The sequence below is a fragment of the Polistes fuscatus genome, unplaced genomic scaffold (assembly GCF_010416935.1).
Source record: "Polistes fuscatus isolate 324 unplaced genomic scaffold, CU_Pfus_HIC Scaffold5, whole genome shotgun sequence".
Taxonomy (NCBI): Eukaryota; Metazoa; Arthropoda; class Insecta; order Hymenoptera; family Vespidae; genus Polistes; species Polistes fuscatus.
Window position 1 is genome coordinate 9,573,030 of NW_025113129.1, and position 26,143 is coordinate 9,599,172.

Here is a 26,143-nt window from a genome sequence, read left to right on the forward strand (position 1 = left end):
TATATTATCGACATATATGTACCAACGGAAACTTAATTAATTAATTATTGAATTAATTAATTACATCCATGAAGTTTCGTAACGACAAAATAATCCGCAAACAAACATTGATAATTTATTTTCTTTTTTGAAATCGGTTTTTGCTTCTTGTAACGTCACGTGACGCGTCCTCTCGTAACCAAAATGGCCGACTGCACGAGGAGTAGCGGGAAACTTTGAATAACTCGAAGAAGATTTCAGTACGCAGAGCTGTATTCCATACCATGAGTGTACGGTAATGGAGCCGATGGTGGTGGATGCGATTGCGGACTATATTGTTGCGAGGTATCCGTTGCTCGACGCCTAAGTCCTGTAATAATATGAGCACCTCTCCATCCCGACGCTTCGTCCGCATTGACTTCACCACCAACGCAAGATATACCACTTCCTCCTGCACCAGCTGCTGCCGATCCTCCACCTCCTGAACTCGAACCCGGTGAACCTTGCGCACAATTCAACGCCGAATTTAATCCTCCTCCTTGGCCTCCACCAACCGAAGATCCTCCTGGTGGTGAACCCCGTGACGCCGAAACCTGTACGACTCCTGTTAATTTTTAATTTCACGTTATTATTATACACAAATTAACGTTACGTTAAATGATATTATTTTAAATATACAGGCTGCCCGAACATGTTACTTTATCGAGAAAAAAAGATCAATATTGGTTTGTTAATAGAATTGCAATATATTGTTTTTTGTTTCAAGATATGAAACTCTGATTATAGTGTTTTTGGTAAGGTATGGGTCCATGAAAATGATACCATTGCTCTAAATATCTGGTAAAAATAAATTTACAATTTTTCTGTTCGGTAAAACTACTCTTAGGATATCATGTATAATATGGAACGTTTATTATAAAAGTAATATAAATTTAGTTTTAAAACACACAAAATTAAGAAAATACATAATTTTGATGATTTGTTAATAATTAATGAGAATTATTTATTTTCTCAATTTGATTTATAATAAACGATCAAAAGAAAATTGGTGATGTTCGATATTATAATATTTATATTCAGGAAAATAAAATTATAAATAGATCGAATAATATTTTTTAAGTATACGAATTTATATACAAAAGAAATAATAGTTTGTTGTATACTAAAAAATAACAAAAAAGTATTAAATTAATGTGTGGAAATATATAAAATTCTAACGACAGTTAATATTCGAGACTAACGTAATAATAACAACGATTAAAATGTTTATTTAATCGTTCTCCTCAATGTTCTTATTTCAAATGCCTGTAGGTAACTGAAAGTTCAACTCTCGAGACGGTCGTCTTCTATATCACCGTATTATTTAAATTGTTTATCTGTATGTCTTTCTCCTCATTCTCGTTTCGTTCGTTGTCCTGGTAAGTACGATCCGACAATAACAACTCTCTACAATATCTAAGCTTACGTCTCTTTTTATTTTAAGTAAGAATTATCAAATATTTAAATAATCCACATATTAAACGATTTTAATACTAAATAAAATATTCAATTAATAATATTATGCGTTTGGAAAAAAATATCAAAAAAAAGGCCCAAAAATTAGATTTAATTCTTTCGTTCTTTCGGCATACCTTAAGATTTGTATTTTTTCATATAAATTAGCTCGTACGTGCGTATCGTCGTATAGTATTCGACTTAAATGTGGGTCAGTAGTTCATACAATGCTTCTGTATAGACGTTATCCATATAAAGGGATTGCAAGTAACTAAAGGGTTGAATAAAAAATCTTGTAAAACGAAATTAACCGATGTTTATTGAAATAAACTTGACGATATTCGTTGACCGAATGTCGCAAAGATGAAATTTCGATCTAGCAGGTAGCAAGGGAGAAATTTCTAAGGGCGCTTTCTTTCGGTAAAGGTGTTCCGACGTGTACTGTATGGCGATATTAATGCGGTAGATTCACAAAGTGCGTGGGTCGTGCTACCGAACACGAGTCATAAAACACTCAGCCCGCCGTTGGTGGCCACCACCGAGGAAAAAAAAGAATAAGAAGAAGAGGAGCTTGAAAACTCACGAAGGGAGAAACTTTTTTATGGGAACTCGAGTTTGCGGAGAGAAGGCTGCACCCTTTTTCCGAAAGGAACTTACATTAGACGGGGAAAAAAGAAAGAACGAGGATAGATAATAATCATGTTTTTCTTTTTTCTTTTTTTTACTTTAGACGTAGAAGAAAAATGTCGAAACATTGTAAAACGTATTAAGAAAGGAGATCGATTTAACCCTCTATAAAATCATACAAGCAACATATTTTAACAAATTTTATTACGTTTCAACATAATAATCAATTCTTGGAGGCTATAATAAAAAAATGTTGTCGAAATATTTGATCTTAGGATGCAATAATAGATCAAGAAATTCAATGTTAAGAAATATATTTTTATTTATAATATTTTGATTTAATAATTAAATTGAAATGAATGTTGATGATAACACGAAGATTCGAATAAATCCATTTTTGATACATATCGAGTATAAAAGTTATATTATAAATTTGTAGACGCAAAAGACAATGATTCTCAATCATATAAAAAAAATTAAATGGCAAACATGGACGAAATCTAAAATTCACGTAAGTCGAAATAATATCGATATGGATGGAAATGTAAAAAAAAAAAGAGTTTCAAAGTGGAACTCGAGAAAATCATTGGAGTCGAGCCTCTCGCGCTCTCTCGGTGTTAATTATCATTGAAAAGCGAAAAAAGATAGGTCTGCTCTAAAAGCTGTTTGTCCTAAGTATTATCGAAGAACGTAAAAGGCGAGTGGTAGCCATAGAACGAGAAGAAGAAGAAGAAGAAGAGAAGAACATGGTCACCACTCGGTTTTAAGTTTCTAACGTGGAACATTTTCAACGTTAAGGACCGTTCATACGTGCGTAAGCTCGAAAATACACACAAACATATCCAACGTTTCTGCTATATCTCTGTCTCTTTCTTGTCTTCCAACTTCATTTTCTTTAAAACTCTTTTCTCTCTTCCCTTCGCTATTTCACTGGACCTGTTCGTACAGTGATAATGCGTGATAATTGACACAACGTATATATATATATATACACTTGTAGATGTATGTATATATGTATGTACATACACATACTTACATAGACATATATACGCGTTACGTACAAGCTGACTTCGCTGTGCTGTTAAGTAGTCCCTTCGGTGAGTTGTGAAACTGTGTTACGCTATGAAATATGAGAATATAGAAAGATTTTCTTAACAGATACACCTACGATCTTAAATTTACTATAAATTCATCTCAACATTGATTTTGTGATATTTTAAGAAGACATTTGTCAATAAATTCTTAGTTAAAAAAATACGAATATTTATCTTCGTTGTTTTTAAAAGATATTTTTACGAATGAAAGAGTTGGTAAATTAAAAAAAGAACAAATTGCAGAAGAATACAGGAAAACTTGTTTCTCGAAACAAAGGATCCTTCGAGTTATACCACATAGACCCGTTCAAAAAAGAGAGAAGCACATATATATTCGTACATACGCACACACATCTATGCATACATGCATACATAAGATCCGCAGACTTAGTCGAAGCGTAACTCAGCGAAGACAGGATGCATCGAGATGTTATGGTAAATATACAGCGAAAGATCTCACACCTAGGTGCGAGACCAGCCTCGGAGTTTGCCTGCGTAAACAAACGGGAGGATGGAGTTTATGTTTCTGTCTCAAATTCCTTACGTGCAGGCGCATAACTCCTTCGGAATGATAATGCATCGTGTAACGTTTAACGACTTCGTCAAAGACACGCTTCTTTCTCTCTCTCTCTCTCTCTCTCTCTCCCTCTCTCGATTTTGATAATGTTTGCACAAACGTCGTTTTTTAGAAGATCACAGTTCGAAAAGTTTGGCAAGACGATTATCGAAGCAACCATAGGCGCCCACGAACTGGAATATCACTGTTTAAACTTCGAAATATTGTGATATTTTCAGTTTTCGTTGAAACTAGTAATAGAGATTTTATTAACTGCACGTTAATAGTTAACACGGTATTATCTGTATGAATGGAGAAAAAGAGAAAATAAAATATAAATCGGGTAGAGTTTAAATAGAATACAGTGGAAACTTCAGTATCCGAATTTTGAAATTATTTATTCACTCAATCACTACTTTACTTACAAGTGTAAGTAACCTAATATAACAATATTGTATAAAACATTGTGTCGCGTTTTATTTGCACGTAAAATATTGTTCATTTTAACATTTATTTATTGATCAATCTAATAACTTGTATCAACGAAAATATTCTAAGTGAACATTATTCGAGTGAAACATTTTTTTCTCAATGTTATTTTGCTTATTTCCAGGACAATGTTGACTTACCAAGAGAATTTAATCCGTAATTCGTTTGATAGACCGTTTGGGAAGGACTGCTGATCGACAGACCAGAGTTGCCAAGACCCAAATTGCCAAGAGTACTGGGGCTTTGTTGACCTAATTGTCCATAAGCACCCATGCCCATACCGCCTTGTCCCAGGCCGAGACCTACAAAAGATAAGTTTATGATTAAGTATGATATTATTCATAGTAATACAATTTACAATAAAACGAAAAGAGAGAAAGAGGAGAAAGAGAGAGAGAGAGAGAGAGAGTGAGTCTTAATATTTTTATCAAATTTCGTTTTAATCAAATTAAAATGTTTTAATTGAAATAGTTCATTCTACGAAAAGGTAAGCAATTTCTTTCTTGTTTTTTTATTTCTTTTTCTTTATTCATCTTTTTAGTAATGTGTAGATATCGTATAGAGAAGGTATAATAAAAGACTTAAGTAATTCGAAGTTACCTTCCGTCGGTGTGAAGGAAGGAAGGAAATTAAATTAAAAGTCAAACACCGTCGTTGTCGTCGACGACGACGACGACGACGCGACTTTGCCAGTTAACTGGACTTCTTCCTATTCTTCTTCCGAATATATGAACTTTTTGCTAATTAGTTATATCGCTTGTTAAAGTGACACCTAGGAATCTCATTCTAATCACCGATATATATATATATGTGTGTGTGTGTGTGTGTATGCAATATAATACAGATCGCAAATCCGTGTTTATCGATTAATTTATCTACACTTGGAAATTATATTAATTATCTTTCATTATAGACACTAATTAATTACTTTGTACCTACATCACGTGTTTCCTGTCATTATTTAAGCAATAATTATCAAAAAAATAGTACAAGCATGTGCGGGTAATTATAACAGTGGATAAAGTTAAAGAATTGAATCAAAACATTATTTTATAATATAAATAATTATTAATTTATAAGTAAAATACTGCCAACTACGATTTTATTTATTGATTCAGATAGTATTATACTTACAAGTGCACACAATTTAATATTATTGTATAAAACAGAACTTTTTAATTGTGACGCGACTCCGATGACCTCATATGGGGTCGGAGAAATTCAAGTAAAACTTACAAATTTAAAAGTCTTGATATAAAACACTATAGTACTGTATAGAATAGAAATTAAATGCCGTAAAATGAACTATTGGTATTATTATTGACACAAACCACTGTCATAATCACCGGCACGTGTTTTTTGATAGGGTGAATAAATAATAATGGAAAAAATACGAATCGCAGAAAAAGATAAAGTTTTTCTTAGAAAGAAAATTATTTACTTCTGACCTGTACTCACTCCCCATCTCTCCGCGGGTGCTTGAAACATCCCAGCTCCGCAAAGATCTGGACCAAAAGGTGGCAAACCATGCGACGGTAGCAAAGTACCGGTCGCACCAAACATGTTGTTCGTTGTCTTCTTACGTTTCTTCCATTTTGCGCGACGATTTTGAAACCATACCTAAAGCATAGCAATCATTCGTTAATTTTCAAAACAAACTGTATTCTTTTTATTCACAATAATTCTATTTATTAACTAATATGATAAATATTGGTCAAAATTGATGAGAAATAATTTAAAAAAAATATATATATTAAATCTATCGTGTTATTTAATTTTTGTGAAAAATTCGGACAAATGCATCACCAGTTTTGTTCAATATAAATTTAAAGAATTGCAATCAATTTACGACCTAGACAAGTTGGATTTCTTAAAATAAACACGTTTTTATTCTATTCCATTCTACGTTGGATTACATTAGTTCCCGTCAGATCACTAACATCAAGCAACGTTTTAGTAAAATGGATGTGTGATCTATTCGGAGAAATAAAAACCATTTACTATTGACTCCAAAAAGGCGGTAAAAAGATAGGACCTTTTTGGTAGTATTGGGTTGATGTAGAAAGATGTTCGTAGATAAGTGACTCGGACTCATAAAAGGGAGAGTAAAAAATTGCAGTCCTTAAATTTTAATATTAACAAACATACGCAAAAACACATATTATTTTCTACTTCATTAAATAATCAAATTAATGTGCATGCGATATCAAGGAGAACTCAAACCAATGATATTTACAATAAGCTAAGAATAAATAAAATAACAAATAAATGATTTGCAACTTACACAAAATTTGGAAAATAAAGAAAAATATTCAAAGAAAAGAATTTCTTTTTGTTTATTAAATTAAAAAACTAAAGAACGATAAGACACCAATATATATATTTCATGAACTCATTCGTGTATTAATTCGAGAATCTCGGTAAAGATACGTTGGGCGAAACCCTCGAAATCGATATTTTCATGGCACGAAGCGCAAGAGCAAACGCTACCTAGTAGCAAGTATCTTTTCAGGTTCTCTTTATCGAAGCACCAACGACGATTTTTCTTCGAGTGAGTTAGCAGTGGTGTAGGGTGGTAAGTTGGAAGGAAAGAAACGAAGGAAGAAAGAAAGCAAGAGATAGAAAAAGAAGAACAGATGGAAAGAAAGAGAGATAGAGAGAGATAGAGAGAGAGAGAGATAGAGATAGGGATAGAGAGAGATAGAGATAGAGAATCCAACACTAGGTGGGTAAGATGTCCCTGGGCGTTAGGACAATATCTTCGACCCCACCGCGGGTAGCTATTAGCCGACGTTATGAGCTGTTGATTCTGGCCACGTAGTGCCCTCCTAAGCTGCCGGGGTCCCGGGGACTTGATTTATTGATATCGCATGCAAAGCCCGCCTCTGTGTTCTCCGATATACCCTACCTTACCCATACCCTACCCTACCCTCCTGTTTCTCCCCACTATAGTTCCGTGCACAAGCTAGAGTCCCTTTCCTGGCACAGTAGCGCGTACTATAGTCGTCTCATATGTGCCCATAAATTAGTACTTTAGCGTTGGAGTACATTGCGCAGACGCAGCCTCACCAACGAATCATACACACACATACACACACACACATACAATTACTGAGAGTAAGAGAGAGAGAGAGAGCGAGAGAATGAAGGGGGATCGCAGAAGCTAGAGACACCCTCTCTGCTAACGTGCACGGATTATACGAATCTAATTGGATATATGGGGTTTACACGTTCTAGCCTGCTTTAGCTATTGCCACGACCACCAAAACGATCGCTTTTCGGATTCCAAGAATCCAAGAACCTTTGACATATATTTTTCTTTTCAATCTTAAATTTATCTAACGTAGTCAAAGTAGGAAGTTTAGACACGAATCGTCTTAGTATATCTCTCTTGATCAATCCTAACATCTGTCTTATTGAGTACCTTGTAGTTCTATCATTTCAATCACTCTTTCTCTCTCTCTTCTATCTTCAAGAATACGAATGGATGGATGATTGTGACGAAATAATGGCATTAGAACAAGACTCTGTTAAGTGTATTTCTGCCAAAATCATTTGGGCTATGTGTCACAGCTACGATATCAAGTTTTCTTCAACCCATTCTCTCTCTCTCTCTCTCTCTTACTCATTCATTCAACAAACCACACGTTTACATCCACGTCGATATTGTTAACTACATCCTATATGTAACGCATTTACAACAGTAACCATTCTTCAATTCGTTATTTGGTAATTCGTAATTAAAGTTAGTTACATTTACCAAACACTCAAAGAGACAAACTAATGTAATTAAATTTTCGCTGAAATCAATATTCAATGAATCTGTGCATGTATGTGTGTGTGCGTGCGTGTGTGTGCCCATATATATGAGTAACAGTTTATTATCAGGAATTAATTTAATCATTCCAACGAATTTAGTTAGTAAAACAAATTCTTATCAATTTCCTCGATTTATTATAGAAAAGACAAGAACATTCGTACATCATTTGTAAGTATGATAGTTTTGTATTTAATGTATTTGTACATGCGTGTACGTGTAATATGTGCACGCGTATGTAATAGAACATTTCATTCGATCATTCCGGTGAATTTGATTAGAAGAAAACATTTTCATATTTTTTCTCGATTATGAAAAGACAAGAATATTCATACACCACCTTTGGGTTTAGGTGTGGTTGTTGCACTGATTTCACGCTAGAACTACGGCTAAAAGCCCGTGGATAATTCGCCGTTACACGCCGAGTGAGCATCGGTGATACAACCCATGCGAGGGAAAAAAACACGAGGGAGGCGTGATATACATATACGCATACTCATACAAACACATAAATAGTTATATATATATATATATATATGTATATGTACAGTATAGAGTCAGAAACGAACGTTTATATATCTCATATTATCACATATACTACATATACTATTTTCAATACCATCGTATCGTAGTTGCATCGTTGCAAGCACGTATGTAGAAGTACGTGCGGAACTTCCGCTAATTAACGCAGCCATACGCTAATGATTCCTGTTACGAAATAACTGCCTGCGAACGAGAGCTTTCGACGAGCAGGACCTACATGTAATATATCGTTGAGTTACAGCCCGAATTAGCGACTCAATTTCTTTTTTTCTTTTTTTCCTTTCTGGTTTATTCTTTTCGTTCATTTTATTCCTTTTAGTTTATGGTGTTTCAGTTTTGTTTTCTTTTCTTTCGAGATGCGATACGTGCAAATCCGCTGGAAGATGAAAACGAAATAATATATACCTATATAGGCTCGTATTTATAAATAGAGATTTGATAGCATTCTAATATCTACAAAATCTAATAATACTTTCTCGACAGGGAGAATAGTGAAAGACGAATATAAATGTTTGGCGACCCATTTGATCGCTATCAATCCATTTGATCTGACAATATTATTAATAGAATTAATATCGTCGTTTAATTTAAGATCATATTTAATTCAAAGATAAATTCTATTTATTATCTTTATAATTTTACTATACACGAAAATCTAATTTTCCTTTTAACAGTGGAACCTTATTCGGAAGATATATTATCTCAGCTTCTTTTTAACTTAAACATTAAGGTAATACCTTAATTCTCGTTTGAGTTGTTTAATGTAATAGGATTAGTCAGCATTCCGAGAGATTTCTAAGGATATTCATGTACGTAGTAGATGTGAGTAGAAGAGAAGAATATTAGATGGGAGAGGTTGAAGAACACAACTGCTTCGAAAGAATCGAACGAACACACCTTTCGTTAGATGACTAAGGTTTAACTTCGAGGTTAGAAAAAGACCCCTTTTTCAATGATGAATACTATGTTTTCTATCTCTTTCTTTCTTTCTCTCTCTCTCTCTTTTGTGGATCGGATCGAATCGAGCGGTCAATTAGGAACATTGCTTTTTAAAAATTGATCAATCACCGCATAGTACTTGGCAAGGCGCGTGCGCCATGCCAGCTGTTCCCAGGAAGCACCTGGAATCACGGCGTGGGTGGAAACGGACGTGCCGTTTTCGAGTAATCACTATTGTCTCTCTCTCTCTCTCTCTTTATCTCTCTTTTTCTGTTAACGATCCGTACCACGGAACCGTGCGTTGAAATTGTTATTTAACAATATTTATATTTCAGATGTTTATAGAATATTTAAATGAGTATACCTAAAGATTTTGCTTTGTAAATGATTTATTGAAAGCATTTGTTAATACCTCATTATATTATTTGATAGATAATTATTTTTGCAAGATTACTTTTTTTTATTCAATTTCTGTTAAACATATATATATTTTTTTTTGTTTGATTACGTTAATCAATACAGTTCGTAATACTATAGGTATACCTCTAATCATTTAAATATATTTTCTATCACTTCCTTTAACTTTCTTCCTTTTTCATGTAAAAATATTAATTTAAAATCATTATTAACAATTTATATTTACTTAAATTACTAATATAAACAATATGGAATATTTCAATCGAAATGAAATCATTCGAGCATCATTGTTTTTTTTTCTGTTAAAAATTTCCCTAGATTTTTATTCTTCACAAAAAAAAAATAAAAAAGTAAGAAGAAAATATAAAAAATAAAGAAGGGAGACAGTTGAAAAGAAATCAAAGTTGACTTTTTCTATTTCCTTACGTCGATCGCGAATGGCTTAAGTTTAAGTTCGAAAGAACCCTCGAGTCCTCTTCGGATAAGAAGAAGAAGAAGAAGAAGAAGAAAAAAAATGGAAGAGAAAAAGAAGGAAAAGAAAGAAAGAAAGAAAGAAGGAAGGAAGGAAGGAAAAAAAGAAAGGTGAAGGGTGGAGGGTGGAGGGTGAGGAAAAGAGTCGGCTGGTGTCTCGAAGATGGCGAAGAAGAAAGCTCGCTTCGGACTGGCAAGGGTAGAGTTTCGAGGTTAGCGAGGGTGGAGTGTTCAGGACAAGCTGCAACGTTCTGCTGGGGGCTAAGGGATGATAAGGGGTTGGAAAGAGGAAGAAGAGAGGGAAGAAAAGGAAAGGATAGGAAAGGAGAAGGGAAAGGGAGTAGGGGTAGAGTGTTACCACGGCGAGACCTCGTAAAAGGGGTCTCAGCAGGCGCTGATATAAATTGAGCTTGCCATCAAGGCAAGCGCCGGGATCTGCCCGAGACCTCGAAGATATATAGAAGTAGCTTTCAGTGCGCCATTGAAGAATAGTCCGACTCGTTTTCACCGAAAAACGTCTCGAATCGTACCGTTCCAAAACGAACGGGATAAAACGTTTTATCTTTACTCCTGTCATATTTTTTCCTTCTTCATTTTTATCCCTTTTTCTTTTTCTCCTTTGTATATTTTGTTTTTCTTTTTTTTTTTTTGTCAACGTACGATTTCTCGCGCCCTAGTATTCTGATATTATAAGAATATTCAATTGTAATATTTTATTGATGCGAAGTACATCTCTTCGTTCCAATAATAACTTCGAGGTTTCTTTTTATTTATTTATTTTTTTTTTTTCTATAACCCGAGATTGATTTTAATTACTTATTAAAGGGATCGCATTGGTATTACCGATTGGAGATTTTATATTGCCGCTTTTTGTTATTTAGTATCGATAAATTTAGATCTCTTAGGATTAATCATAGAATAAAAGCAATTTGCGCGATTTAGGAGTTTTTAAATTAGTGACGTTAAGTATCGGAAACTGGGAGAATTATAAATCGCGTTATTGGCAAAGATTATTATTCCGAAAAAATTTCGCGGCGATCGATATGAGAGGTTTGGAAATGAAAAGAAGATTTTAGATATTCTTTAATTATTGATAATTATGATTTAAGCGACATTATTAAAGCAACACCCACGTAAAACTAGTTGTTGAAAGATCGTATAATAAGTCAATGTTGATCATTGAACGAAGTTACGCGTCTTTAAAATCGCAGTGAATTGCGCATTAAGTTAATGCGATCCTGATTAATCTTGATTTATTGTCATTTAAGGTAACGTAACGTTTTGTGAAAAATCTAATCTCAGTGGTCCATTATCCGCGTGGAATCATTTTTCTCGATGAAATAATTCATATCGGTAGGAGACATATTTTCTGTAGAATTTATATGGTGACATTTACTCGTCCATCTCTCGGTAGAGAGACCTAATGAGAATAAATACTATATAAGTTCGCGCAGGATGTGCACCAGCCCTGATTGATGATGGTGCTCGGGCTCTCCTGTCCGAGGGTTGCAAGACGCATTACCCGGACCACCTACTGTTTCACGTTACATTCCGTCGTCGGCAGAGATTTTCGCCCTGCCATTAGCGGATCCTCCGGATTTTAACATCCCGTAGAATTAAAAATCGAACAGAACCTTTCCCTCGCCTAGAATAATCCTAAATCCAAAGCCTGATTCTGTATCCTTAAATATTAATATAAATAACCGAATTTTTTGTTCTTCTTTTTTTTTTATATTGAAAATGAAAATGCTAAAGTTGGCAGCAGTATCGTTAAATTCTGCTAAGTTCTGCGTTTTACTGTTTTTTGTCTCTCAATAACAAAATATTCAAAAAAAGAAAAAGGTAAAATGCGTATTTGCGGTAGGTTGTATGAAAATGTTAATTTGTTTTTTTTTTACTATTCCATTTCATTAATAAATTAATTAATAAACTTCAGTCGCCTTGTAAAGCAATTATATTGTGTGTGGAGTAAATTTACACAAACCGAAAGTGTAAAGAAAATATATAACCACAGCATCAACGAAATTGTTATTCCAATCTTCGAAATGTATCCTAAATTTTGTTTTTCAAATCTACGCCGATAAATAATTTGTATAAATTTAAATTTATATGTTTAATAGTCGATCGAGAGTCGATTTTTAGTTATATCGATGGAATGTTACGAAACACGAAAACAAAATTGATCGTGAATATATAGAAAAGGGAAAAAAAACTCGGAAGTCATTTTCAAGCTAGGTAGGAAAATCTCGTAAAGTGTTTGTGTCGTGAAAAGGACGATAAAATTCATACGACGACAACGACAACGACAACGACAACGACGGTCTCGCATACATAAACCTCTAGCATGCACCGTCCGCTTCGTCGTAAACTTGATCCATTTATATACTTTATTATTATTTCACGCGTGCAATATCGTTGGCTTAGAAAACCCGTCGTGAAATTAGCACGAATTGCCATGGCCTATGGAACTAATATACCGGATTTATTTTCTATCCTGATAACTATCTTTTCCTACTCAATAAACCATATTTATATGGTTATGCGGATAAATATTATATGTATTTATATATATATATGCGAACGTTGCGTTCAATTTTTTAACGGTTTTTTATACGAACGAAATCGACTTCTTTCCGCAATTAATTAAATCCCACTTTCCCACGTTTAATTCAAATATTACGAACGAATTCATTTCACATTTATGAACGATCACGTATTATAACTCTTTTCCTCTTTCTCACTCTCTTTTTCACACACACACACACACATACATATATATATGTATATACATACACAACCAATTCATATTTACGTAAAGAGATAGAAAAATAGACTCTCTTTTATGAACCATTTAATAACGAAAATTGACCTTATAATTTTATTCATTACTAACGACACGAATATACTTCGAATCGTTCCACCGAATAATATTCACACTCTACGCATATAAAAACCTTCAAATTCCCATCCCTACACCCATCTTTCAATACACACACATTCACACACACACATACACGCGTATTACAATATTTAAATTTTATAGTAATAAACAAAACCATAGCTTTGTAAACCCATAGACCAATTTTGTGGATAAAAAAATCCAATTAAAAGAGGCAATAAAAAAAAGGAAAAAAAAGATCGGAATGAAAGTTGTTAAAGGATGATAAAAAAGAAAAAAAGATAAAAATAGAAAAAATTAAAAAAAAAAAAAAAAAAAAAAATACCCCGTTCGGCAGGACGAATTTAATCGAAGCGGATGAGAAGAGAGCTTTAGGATAATCAGTATCCGGCAGGTTTGGTGGTAGTGAAATTATTCAGAGGTTGGTAGACGTCATAACAAAATGGGCATTAGATGATGCTCCCTGGGGTCACCGCAGCGACACAGTTTATCCATTGAGAACCCCAATGCTAACGCGATGCTCCTCCATATTCCTGCCACGCAACGTGTATATAAGCACATATACACATATATATACACAAATAAATATATATGTACATGTATATATATATATAGACTTTGAAAAGGGAGTAGAAGAAGGAAGAAAATAATGGTATCTTTGTATCACGAGTTGCGTTGTTGTTATTGTTGTAGTTGTTGTTGGTGTGTACGTCGAGAATTCACTCACACAGAAACTCATAACGCACAAACCCCGCGTGATATTTTTCGGACGGCCGGTGGTGGTGCAGTGGCGGGGCCGACGACGACGACGACACGTAAGAGCTAATATCGTAGCCTATGCATATTTATACGGCATTAAAAATCAGGCCTCCCTTAAAATGCATAGGCTACTGCATAGCAGACGCTTCTGAATATCTTCGCGGTTGGTCGTTTGTTGGGACGCACGACGGACGGTATCCACAACCTACTCCGGATGATACTACTAAATACACATCTAATTTTTCCAAAAACTTTTCTCGCGAGTTCTTCTTTGAAAAGAAATTTTTGTTATATATTTTCTCTATCCTTTTTCTTTTGTTTTTTTTTTATTTCTATTTTTTGTCTTCTCATTTTTTTTGTTTGTTTCGTTTAAAGGGAGATCAAACGTTGGAAAAAGGTAACAAAATATTTTCGATTATTATAAACGGGAGGAAAACGTTTCGACGCGAATATTTTATGTCGTTATTTTATACGTTTATAGATATGCGCTCGTGCATGTATATGTATATTTATATACGTAGATGTTTTATGTATATAACAGAGAACGATCGTCGTTAATTTGGGCAACGCGCTAATCGATGTTTTGCGCACGGTAAACAACGAGGAAAACGGTGATGATTTAAACGAGCGGGACTGCCGCGTCTCCTCCCGTAGTTTTGGTCGAACGTAATTCAGGTGTGTTTCCTCTATCTACTGCGAAACACCCTGGAAACCATAAAGTGTGAGCGGCCGCTCTCGCGTGTCTGACCACCTATCGTATGTAACTACTGCCACGTTGTTACTCGGCCATGCTAAATCGCATCGAAATAGTTCGTATAGGGTTTATTGATCATGCCAGATTTCCATAACGTCCTGAGACAACTTCGATTATCATCATGGTCATCATGATGAGAGATAATAATAATTATTGTTAATTAATATCATATCCCGTATAAATGTCGTTCGAACGTTAAATGGATATCTGTGTTTATATTTATTGCTTTCAATGTGGTACGAATTATTTATTCCTCTATTTTGTTCACTTTCATTTATATTAATTACTGATTGTTTATTTTTAGAATACTCTTACATTCGCAAAGATGAACAATTATTTCGTTATTGGTCATTTCTTTTTTTTATTATCCATTTTTATCCTTAATTTAAATTAAATACATTTTAAAATACAATGGAGAATATTTTACAATTTATAATACATCTTAAAATAAATTTGCTTTTTTGTCTTGATAAAGATTCCATGTAATAATTTCTGTTTAATTAACTTTTACTTACAAACTTTTATTTTTTTACCTTTATTCTTTCAAATATCTAAAAAATAAAACATTTGTTTCTAAACTACTAATCCCTCAAAATATTTTTACACTAAGATCAAAGGTTCTTTCTACAAATTAATTTGTACTGAATTTTAAAATTAAAATCGAATATTTTAGAATTTATTAATAGAAACCTAATATCTTTAAATACATAATAAAAATTTGCAAACAAATGTTTGCCGCTTCGAAATAATTTGAAAATAATTTGATAATGTATGAAAAGAATTGTTTTTACAAATTTTAACGAACGAATTATAACGTTACAATGATAATAGGAAATATTTCGAAGGATCAATACCGAAAATCAGAAGATAGATTCGTTGTCACGAAAGGTGAAAGGAAGCAAGAACGTCTTCGTTTTGGAACGTTACCGTCGGGACAATAACGAAGCACGTTTACCCTCGCGACGTAGTCACTTGTTTCTCCCATAGGAAAACGGAATGACATAGCCATTCGACTGATTCCCATGGGATACTTTGAAAGCAATACTTTGCAGAAGGCAAGCGACGGATCCTATTCCTTCTCCCCACTTCTCTTTTGCACGGCATATGCGACTTTTAGCAAAGTATCCTAACACGCTATGTCGATTCGAGCTTTGATTTTTCTGAAAAGTCCTTCGATATCGTTCTGGGATCGACTTCGAGACACGTCATACTCTTTCCTTATAGTTGCAAGGGAATAAAAACTTATTGACTTTTACGTGGGAATATTCTTTTGAAAATATTATATCATCCTTTTAAGCTAATCTTACTTGTTACTTACTTTTTTATTTAATTGTACATTACAATATTTGTGTGTTAGACAATTTTTGTATTCATTTAATTTTTATTTAAAACGTACCGATATTAACTCATTGAATGTATCGATAATTATGACAATGGATTAAGTCAACAAATTCTTAACACATTTATTTTACGAGTAATATTAATATCAAATAAATCATAAAATTAATTTTTCTCGATTTTTTTTTATTTATCTAATCCATTGTCATAATTATCGATACAAATATTTACCGTATCTAATATATACATTACCGATAGAAAATTGGCAAGGAATTTCGTGGAAATAATGGAACAACGAGATGAAAGTTATCAACAAGGCAATCGTTAAAATGGACGAATCGAGAATCGAGATCGAAATCGAAATCGCTTTGGAGTCCTTTTATTTTCGGATTTTGTTCTTTCTTTCTGTTCGCACTAGGCGGGAAAAAGTCACGTGGAGTGTATGTATATACACGGAGACAAGGAAGGAGGTCCGAGCCAATAAAATTTGCCGAGCAGTAGTAATCGAAAGGACCCTTCAGCCTAGAAACGAGCAGTTACCTGAGGTAGTTAAGTTAAATGCCTGTTAGCAGACGTTAACTGCTCGGCGCTATGGGTTCTATTCCGCGGACGATTGCAATTTTAATCGACTCTTCATTATGATTAAATTTAAATCGGCTCTGCACGGAGAGGAGAGTCTAATAAAGCTCGTTCGTTCGCTGTTTCATGTATATAATATGTATATACATATACATATATATATATTTATATATATATGTATATGTATAAATATGTATACAATGTGTATGTGTATGTGTATGAGCGAGCACGCGAGCACCTGGCCCCCGGAAATAGAAAATGTCTCCTGGGCGGATTAAAATACGCGTAATTAAAATCGTAAAGTGCCGATATACTCGATCCCAAAATAGACCGTTAGCCTTTTTAATGAATGCACCGACTGAAAAAAGCTTTTGTCTGAACGCCGATAGCTGGAATCAGGTGGGAACGAGGGGTTAGGGTGGAAAGGGAGGCCATCTCATCGCAAAGAATCGAGATGATTGAGTTTTATTTGAAACACCAACTAACTGAAGCGAAACGTTACAGAAACTAAACGAAGCGATCCGCCGAAATTAAAATTCGTCAAATGATTGACGGTAAGAAATAACGTTTACATTCGTTCGTTCGTTCTAAAATCAGTTCGGACCGAATGAAAAAAAGCCATTGACCCCTGACGATGAGGAACTGTGGGAGGACCAGGGGAAGAGAACGGGGAAGAGAAGGGGAAGGGGGGTCGCTTTCGTCCACTTCGACCGTCACTTTTTTTTCACCCCACTTCAACCCCTCTATACCCTGTTCGAATTCTCTACCTATCTACCGAAAACCCCCTGCCCCTCCCCCACTTCACCCATTCCTCACCTCCTATCCAAAGCGAAGCGCGTTGTCGCCCGTTCTTTTTTTTTTTCGTTCTTTTTTTTCGGAAAAGCGATTCGTGAAAAGCGACGATGACGACGTGGTTGTTTCTACTGTTACTGTTACCGTTGCTGTTGCTATTAGTGTTGCCGGTGGTGTTACTACTGCCGTCGTCGTTCATCGCGACGAGCGATATTTGAATGCTGCCACCACGATTTATCGTCCAAATAATATTTGTATTTTTTCTCTTTCTCTCATTCTCTCTCTCTCTTACACATTCACACACACACACACACACACACACGCAAACACGCATAGACAAAGATCTAATTCATGTGTGCATATGTGCACGTACGAGAGAAATATAATCTCTTCTCGCTGTATGGTCAGTAAATGTGGGCAGATGGTGTATATGTACGTACATGTGTGTATGTGTGTGTGTATAAGGAGAGGGGATGGATATATTTATTTTCATTTGCGTTTTCTGAATTATATAACGTTCATTTAACGGCACGAATATATTGTTCCTTTTTTAATAGTCCTCATTCCTAAACAACAACCTCTATCACCACCACCACCATCTCCCTTTTCTATGAATGCTCGCTATCACATCGAGTCACACTTAAACATTCGCCAAGAATAATCTTCGCGTATTTGGAAATATTTATTTCTATCTCTATTTCTCTCTTTTTTTCTCTCTTTCTCTCTACTACCATTTCAAATAATAAAAGACTCGATCTAATGTAGAATCCATTATATCCATTAGTATTAATTAAACGCGTAGCGGACCCGCCGGCAAAGGTTCGTGCATTTTTCAACGATAAAGTCGACGACTTTTGATTATTTTATTCTCACCAATTCGATTTGATTCTGTGAAATAGGAGTAACTGAGCGGCTTATTCTCGCGTTTCCTTTTTTCTTTTTTTTTTTTTGAATTTACGCCGTAAATATATAAGCTCATTCAAGGATCTTCGATCGACGTAAACTTTGATAGAAAAATTCTAATCACCGAGTACGCTTATAGTTTGAGATCTTTTTCTCTCTCTCTCTCTCTTTTTCTATCCCTTCCTGTTTCTTCTTTCTCTCTTTTTCTCTTTCTATGTCAGTTAAAAGTAATTGATAATTACGTTTAAGTATATAATTAAGCACTTGACATTAACGAAAACAGGTGTACAACAACGGCACTTCGGCGAATGATTATCGTTGTTGGTGCAAAGCTACGATCGTTTTCGTTATACGAAAATGCCGAGCACGGTCCAGCGTATAATAGTTGATAATTAACGGCGATTAATGAAGTAGCAGCGATTTTCCTCTTTTCCTCGACTCACCACCCGTCGCAAACCAGTATCATCGAGTACGTTTTAATACTGGAATCATGTGAATTATTTCTAAAACGGATTACCATTCATTTCATTCACTTTACGATACAATTGTTTATTTGGGATAATAAATTGATCGAGAATTGAAATCAGTGTTTAGATAACGATAATATAATAATCATTATTGTCGTTCTATCTTTGTTTGAAATATTTATAAAGTAATTTTAAACCGCGCTAATTTTATATTTATTTATTTAGATTAGAAAATTGGACGATTTTGGAAAAAATCGTTTCTTCTCTTTTTCTTTCTTTTTCAAATATTTATCTTAAATTATTAATAAAATAATAGAAATTAATTGTGAGGTTATATATATAAAATTCACCTAAGACTCATTCGAAACCGTATTCCAGTTTGTATAAAATTATTAGAAAAATATTGCGTAGGTAATAGATAAAGTATAAATTGAAAAAGTATTCGCATCTTATTATAAACACTTTCACTGTAATCATTGATTTAAATAATTAAACTTATTTTCACCTAACAATAACTTTAAATCGACAAAGACAAAATATCAACAACAACGATAAAAAAATAACTCGCTACCCTCCTCCCCTCGAAAAAAAAAACTAAAAACATTAAACCCAATTACGTTTATCGCAAAAATTCGTAAAAAGAAAGAATGACATCGATGGCAGCGGGGGCAGGGGGAAAATGGGATAGTTTATAATTGGAAAATATTCTCGAATAAAGTATGAATGGGTCGATCTGATTTTTTAAAAAAGTCGTCATTGTCTTCGTCCTTATCGTCTACGTAGTTGTGTAGTAGTCCGCCATGGCAAGTCAAGAAATCTTTGATAGCAACGCTCGATAGCACAGCCCGGTTGCTGAAGCGCCGGCGCCTTTCTCTCGCAGCCGGATTGGTGTACCTGAGGCCCTCTCCACACGAGTACCCACCGCACCGGGTTTCCTTGGAAACGCTGAAGGTTCGCTCTGCTGATGTCTACCCTCCTCGCCCACGGAAAACCTCTTTCAATTAGGCACCCAGCCATCCGACCGGAGAAGAGACCGATCCATCCCTTCTTTTACTTCTTCTACTACTTCTTCTTCTTCTTCTTCTTCTTCTTCATCTTCTTTTCGTTCCTTTTTTTCTTTCTATCTACCTCTGTCTCTCTTTCTTTCCTTAGTGATGTTATCAAAAAGGACGTTTCCACTTCTCTTCTTGAAATCCAAATTGAAGAAAGTGGATGCTGTCGTCATCTTCACTTGTCACATGGTAATTAGAATTTATGTATTTATAATAAAAGAAGTTAATCGAAGTCCAATCGTTATGGATTTACTAGTTTTTATCTTATTACAGAATTTTATTACGTTGAATTTACTTTCTTTTGTGTTATTTATATATATGGTATAATTATATATCTGGTAGTTTTGAACTTTTATTACATTTCTCTCGGCTGAGTGATATTATTTCTTTTTTTTTTCTTTTAGAATTAGATTTACGTGAATATTTTAAAGATCTCGTTTGATTTGTGTCCTTTACAAAATGATTTATTAAATTCGTAATTCGCGTTGGTCGATTCAAAAGCCGATTGGCAAAAAAATGTCCCATCGAGTAATTGTAATATCAAACTTGGCATAAACATTGGATTTTAAAATCACGATAAAAATTAACCTGATATAATAATATAAAAGAATGTTGGTCGTTAAAATATAATAAATAAAAGAAGAAAGAATAGAATATGTTGGATAACGTTTTAATTGGAACGAATGACGTTCGAAGAACGTCATTGGAAAAACGAACGGTACTAGTAGTTTAGATGAATAATGTAATTCGTACAAACTGTAGGTAATCGTCGGGAATCGTTTCTAACAAATAAATTCTTCCTATCTATTTTCCTTTTTGATTCCTCTGTTAGATACCGCGATGATAATCTCGCGAGAATAAATACGTCAATATGAATCATCGTTCTTGTTGTCCTGTTCGATAAGAAATGAAGGAATTTGAAGATTCAATAAATAATTGCGGGTTACTGTCTTGTTAAAATTCTTACAAGCTCGGAGTGTTAACAGTAATGCAGAGATTCTATTGTATTTTCTTTTATGTTAGTGTACTTACGTACATGTATATGTGTAAAAGAGAGAAAGAGAATAGACGTGAAGAAGAAGAAGAAGAAGAAGAAGTAGAAGTGAGAAAAACAGAGGGACTGTTTGATATGCGGCGCAACGCTCGGCTTGACTGACGCCTCCAACTTGCGAATGAAATTTTCATGAATTTCTATTAACTCCGTTTTTCTTCGCGTGCTCCAGAGACTCCAAGGGAAAAGAAAAAAGAAAACGAAAAAATATCTATCAAGTCAAAAAACTATATAAAATATCAAAGAACATACCGATCTATCATCGAAGATAATTTTCGTTATAAATATTTGTTTACGTTTAATAAATTATAGAACTTTCTTCCTATATTTTGGGATGATTTATTTTTTCTAAAATAATATAAATTTAAAGCGTGAACACAATTTTATTTTTACATACTATTTTTATATATTTATATATACTATTTTTTTTATATATTTATGAAGAATTGAACAACAAATAATAATAGAAAAATTTTTGCATTAATTAGAAATAATACGAATTGGAGGTATATTTTAAAAAGGTATCTTAAGATATACCTTTAAATCGGTATGAAATAAAATCAAGAAAAATACAGTTCTCAATAATACAATAATAAATCCCTCAATAATATTTTCCAAAGTTTGAAGATTATTTATAAAATCCTCATGAGAGAATACTCTTTAAACATTTAATCGTCACAAACTCGTGACTGTTCCCTCTCTCTCTCTCTCTCTTTAAAACGTTAATTGTTTATGATCAGTATGAATAATTAAATAAGAAGAAGAAAAAACATCTTCAATGTTTTATTAGGAAAATAAGGGAGTCAGAACTTTACTTTATCCAATCGAGTGGAGATCTGATTTTCTTGCTTATCAAATGCCAAGAGAAAGGGAGATAGAGATAGATAGAGAGAAAAGAAAGGAAGAAAGGAAGGAAATAAGAAAGATCGAGAGTCACTCGATTTTCGGGACTTCTACTCAGAAACTGAGATTGCGGACTATGTCCGTAAAGTTTTGCGGTTGTCGTCGTGGCGAAACCCACCAAAATTCAAGACCCCCGTAGCGTTTGGGAGAGGGCTTAGATAGTACCTACTCCAAGTTTCACTTTAATCCGAAAAGCCACGATAGGCCGAAACAATTGATTCCAAAACTCTCTTGCGTTAGCCATAGTATCACTTTTGGCACGCTTACGCTTACGATTAAATTATTACAATTAATATTTCAATTATTTATCATTCGAGTCGACAGCTATATGTTTTTATTTTTTTTTATTCTTATTTTTTACTGAATTTATCGGCCCTTTTTGAGAATCGTTTTTCACCAAACGTACCTATTTATGTTTGAATTCTTATCTCCAAATTATTCGAATGATTTTTCTTTCATTTATAAACAATTATAAAAGAATAATATAGTAAGTAGATTGATATAAAACAAACAAACCGAAAAGAAATAAATAAAAGCAAGTTTGTAAGGGATATACCTAACTCATTTCAGCTCACCTGCACGCGACTTTCGGTGAGGCCAATTCTACTGGCAATTTCTTCCCGACAAAAGATGTCAGGATAATGCGTCTTCGTAAAACACTTTTCGAGTTCGTTAATCTGTGCTGGTGTAAAGCGCGTCCGATGTCGCTTTTGTTTAACCGGCTTCTCGTCTCCTTGTCCGATCGCCGTTGCACTTCCTGTTAAATCACAAACGCACAAGTAATTAGATCAAAATATACGTTAGAAGATCGAAGTTATTAAAATCACATTTTTAATTTAATTAATTAATTTTAATTTAATTTTTTAAAATCACAAATGAAATATTATAATAATATCAATATTCTTCCTATGTATTTAACATTTTAGATTTAAACCTTTCGCGACGGCTAAACTAATCATCAGTCCACAATTAATGAATAGGTCATCGTGCCCATTAATGTACGCCATTTGCATTAACAATATTTCAGATTTTTGGAGCTTCCATTATGTCCTCGTAAGACGAATACACAAAACCAGCATGTTTAATTCGCTTATCGTTATTGCAAATGTCCCTGCCAGCTAATATTTGGTGAATTCCGAATATAACCGACGCCGTTCGTGAAAGGATTAATATTGAATAAGCAAGAAAATTCGTGTTGTGTTAAATTTATAGAGATGAATGATAAACGTACCTAGAAAAGACGTGAATTTTTTATCGGTTAACTAATATTAAATATTTAAAAGTGAATATACCTATATATATATAAAAAAGAAAGTTAAATGTGTCAAATTTATATTCAATCTATCTTTCGTTCCATTGAACTTAAAAAATATTCTTGGCATAACAAAAAAAAAAGAACAAATAACAATATAAAATAAGTACGTTAACGTATTTATCATATTTTATATCAAAATTAGGCTTAACTTGCAAACGTTTATTTATTTCTTTTTTTATTTAATCGATATATAAATCTTTGATTAAAATCATCACGACTATTTCAAAGCATGATATCGAATCTTACTACTCGATATTCTCGTTTTTCCATTTCTATTAACGTCGACGCGTCACGATTTCTTCTTAGAAATCTTTCTAACTCGTTTCTAACGCGTTTTTTTTCTATCTAACCGAAGGCAGGTATTACATCATCGTCTTGGAAACATACTCGGGATCATACGCTTCGTAGATCGTGAAAAAGTCTAACAAAAAGAAACTTACTATGGTATATATACTTAGTAAGCGAGATATATTACATAAATATATTCTGAACAATACATTTATTTTCTGTCTCTCTCTCTCTCTCTCTCTCTCTCGCTCTCACCTGCACCAGGCATAGTCATGGTTAATTCCTGATGAAGCAGGCCACCGCCAGCAGATAGTCCGCTTCCCAAGCTCAGTCTTACTACCCCGTCCAACTTATCGTGACGTTTTAAATCTTGAGCATGAAGGTCCTTCGTTCCTGCGAACGAGAAAAAGGGAAAAGAACAAAATCTTCCACCGTTTGGTTTTATCCTAGTATTTGTGTATTTCTGTTTCTCTTTTCTTTCTCTCTCTCTCTCTCTCTCTCTCTCTTTTTAACTTTTTCCGTCTTCCCTTCTCTCTTTGTCGTCTTCTGCTCTATGTAGTTTAAATTTGTATAGGAGCAGAAGCCGACCGAGGGGCACACGGATCACTTAGCAGGAAAGTGCGAGAATCGTCACCGGCCTCCGGCTTCTAAGACGCGTATACCAAACCTTCACGGAGGGCCACGTACTCACACGCACACGCGCATAAATATATGTAAAATATGTTCACTCGCTCGTGTAGGTACAAAAAACGCACGCCCACGCGAGCGGAAAGCCGGTAGGAAAGTATTGGAGTTACCATTGGAACGCCCATACGAACTTAAACGAATGACCTTAACGAATGGGTGCTCATGATCGTTCGAAAAAAATCTTCCTTTTTTACTTCGCCATTGATTTCGCAAGTAATTTTATTTTTTCTTTTTTTTTTCTTTTGATTTATAACGCGATGGAACATCTCTTAACCGCGACGAATTATTGATGATTTTATTTTACTGATATAATCGTGGGTATAAAATAAAATGAACTTTTTAGATTTAATCGAGTTTAGGTTCGCGTGGAGGAACAATTATTGAATTTTTGTCGAATAATAACTAACAACTCTCTGCGTAGGTTTTATGTTGGATTAAAAAAAAAAAAAGAAGAAAGAAAAAAAGAAATCTCGTTGTAAATTACAGGAAACAAATCACAACTCGACTAAAACTTGAAATGAACGGGGCGTAAATAAAGGTTGCTTCGATTGATTTGCAAATTTTTGTTTGTTCGTTTAATCGTGAAAAAAGTGATTATTTCTTGGTTTTTTTTTCTGTCAACAAATTAAACAAAATGATAAGAAAATAAAATAAGTTTCGTAGTTTAATTCTCGAAAAAACCTGGCGACGTCGGTAAGGGATAGTAAAATTAATTTTGCAAGCGCATCCGGGGAGTACTTATCTTCGTTTCGCACACAGCTAAACCCACACGCACACACATACACACACACATACGCATAGAGAAACACAGACGAAAACTGAAAAGAGTGGCGAACGTTGTTACGCGAGACGCGAACGTAAACAGCCAAAGTACTTTATCGTGTTCTCTATTTTATTGCAACGAAAAGTGATCAAATTTCTTTGTCTCAAAAGAAGAAGAAGAAGAAAAAGAAACATTTTGGAAACGTAAGACAACGTTGTATTTAATAAAACTATAGAAATTGTTTGTTTTTTTCTTTTTGTTTATTCTTTTCCCCCAAATTTTTTCAAACGATTTTTTAACTTTCGTGATCTCTTCTACGATTAAAAAAAGATAAAGGAAATAACAGTACAAAAATAAAAAATAAAATATAAAATAATATGAAAAGGACCACCACGTAGAAATAAGTTCTTCTCAATGAAAGGCAACACCTCTTCGTATTCTCGTATGAATGAACTTTACGACCGGTCCTTATTTCTCTTTTACTTTTATGAGCACTTTTATTGGAAATCCCGACGTTTATGAGTGGATCCTCGACGAACGGAAAATTCGGCAGGGGTCTCTTTGATCTTTATTGTATCGACGATTTAATTCAAATTATTTCATTAATTACATGTCACATTTTTCTCTTTTATTTTATTAAAATCAGTAGATGATTCACTTAATTCAAAATTGCGAATCGAAAATAAATGGAATGAAAAGTTATACAAAAGGTTAATACTTTGCGATCCTTAAAGTGTCAACAAAATTTAATTAAACAAATAATACGAATCCTTTTTCTTGATTTTATGATTTATATTTTGCAACAAATTGTTAAACAATAGAAAAAATTCTTACATCGTACAGTTATAGGCTTATCAATAGAAAAAAACTTAAAAATAATATTCATTGTATTAATCGCTGTGAAACGAACGCTATTAAAACAATAAGTTAAAATAATTTAAAAAAGAAAAAACACAAGAAATAAAATTTAAACAAAATAAAGGATACTTTAAAAAGAAAAAAGAAAAAACAAGTAAAAGATAAAAATCTTTAGAACTTTTTGTAGGATTTGTCCTAATTATATTTAGATCGTTTTCTTTTATTTCCGTTAGTTAATATATTCTATTTCTCTAGAAAATCGAATATCCATCGAAAGAAAATTTGTCCAAGTCGGCAGGTTGGGAGCTT

General features: G+C 33.8%; 1 protein-coding gene across 1 annotated transcript in view; it reads right to left on the reverse strand.

Annotated features, from left to right (window-relative positions):
* LOC122522392 (homeobox protein orthopedia-like) overlaps positions 1-26,143 on the reverse strand; it is a 29,506-nt gene continuing 3,363 nt past the window's right edge. Inside the window, exons 2-6 of the mRNA XM_043643476.1 lie at positions 23,782-23,919; positions 22,499-22,680; positions 5,688-5,859; positions 4,380-4,541; positions 1-583 (exon numbers count right to left, since the gene is read on the reverse strand). Coding sequence (XP_043499411.1) covers positions 237-583; positions 4,380-4,541; positions 5,688-5,859; positions 22,499-22,680; positions 23,782-23,919 — 1,001 coding nt within the window. The 3' untranslated portion in view covers positions 1-236. The remainder of the gene's footprint in view (positions 584-4,379; positions 4,542-5,687; positions 5,860-22,498; positions 22,681-23,781; positions 23,920-26,143) is intronic.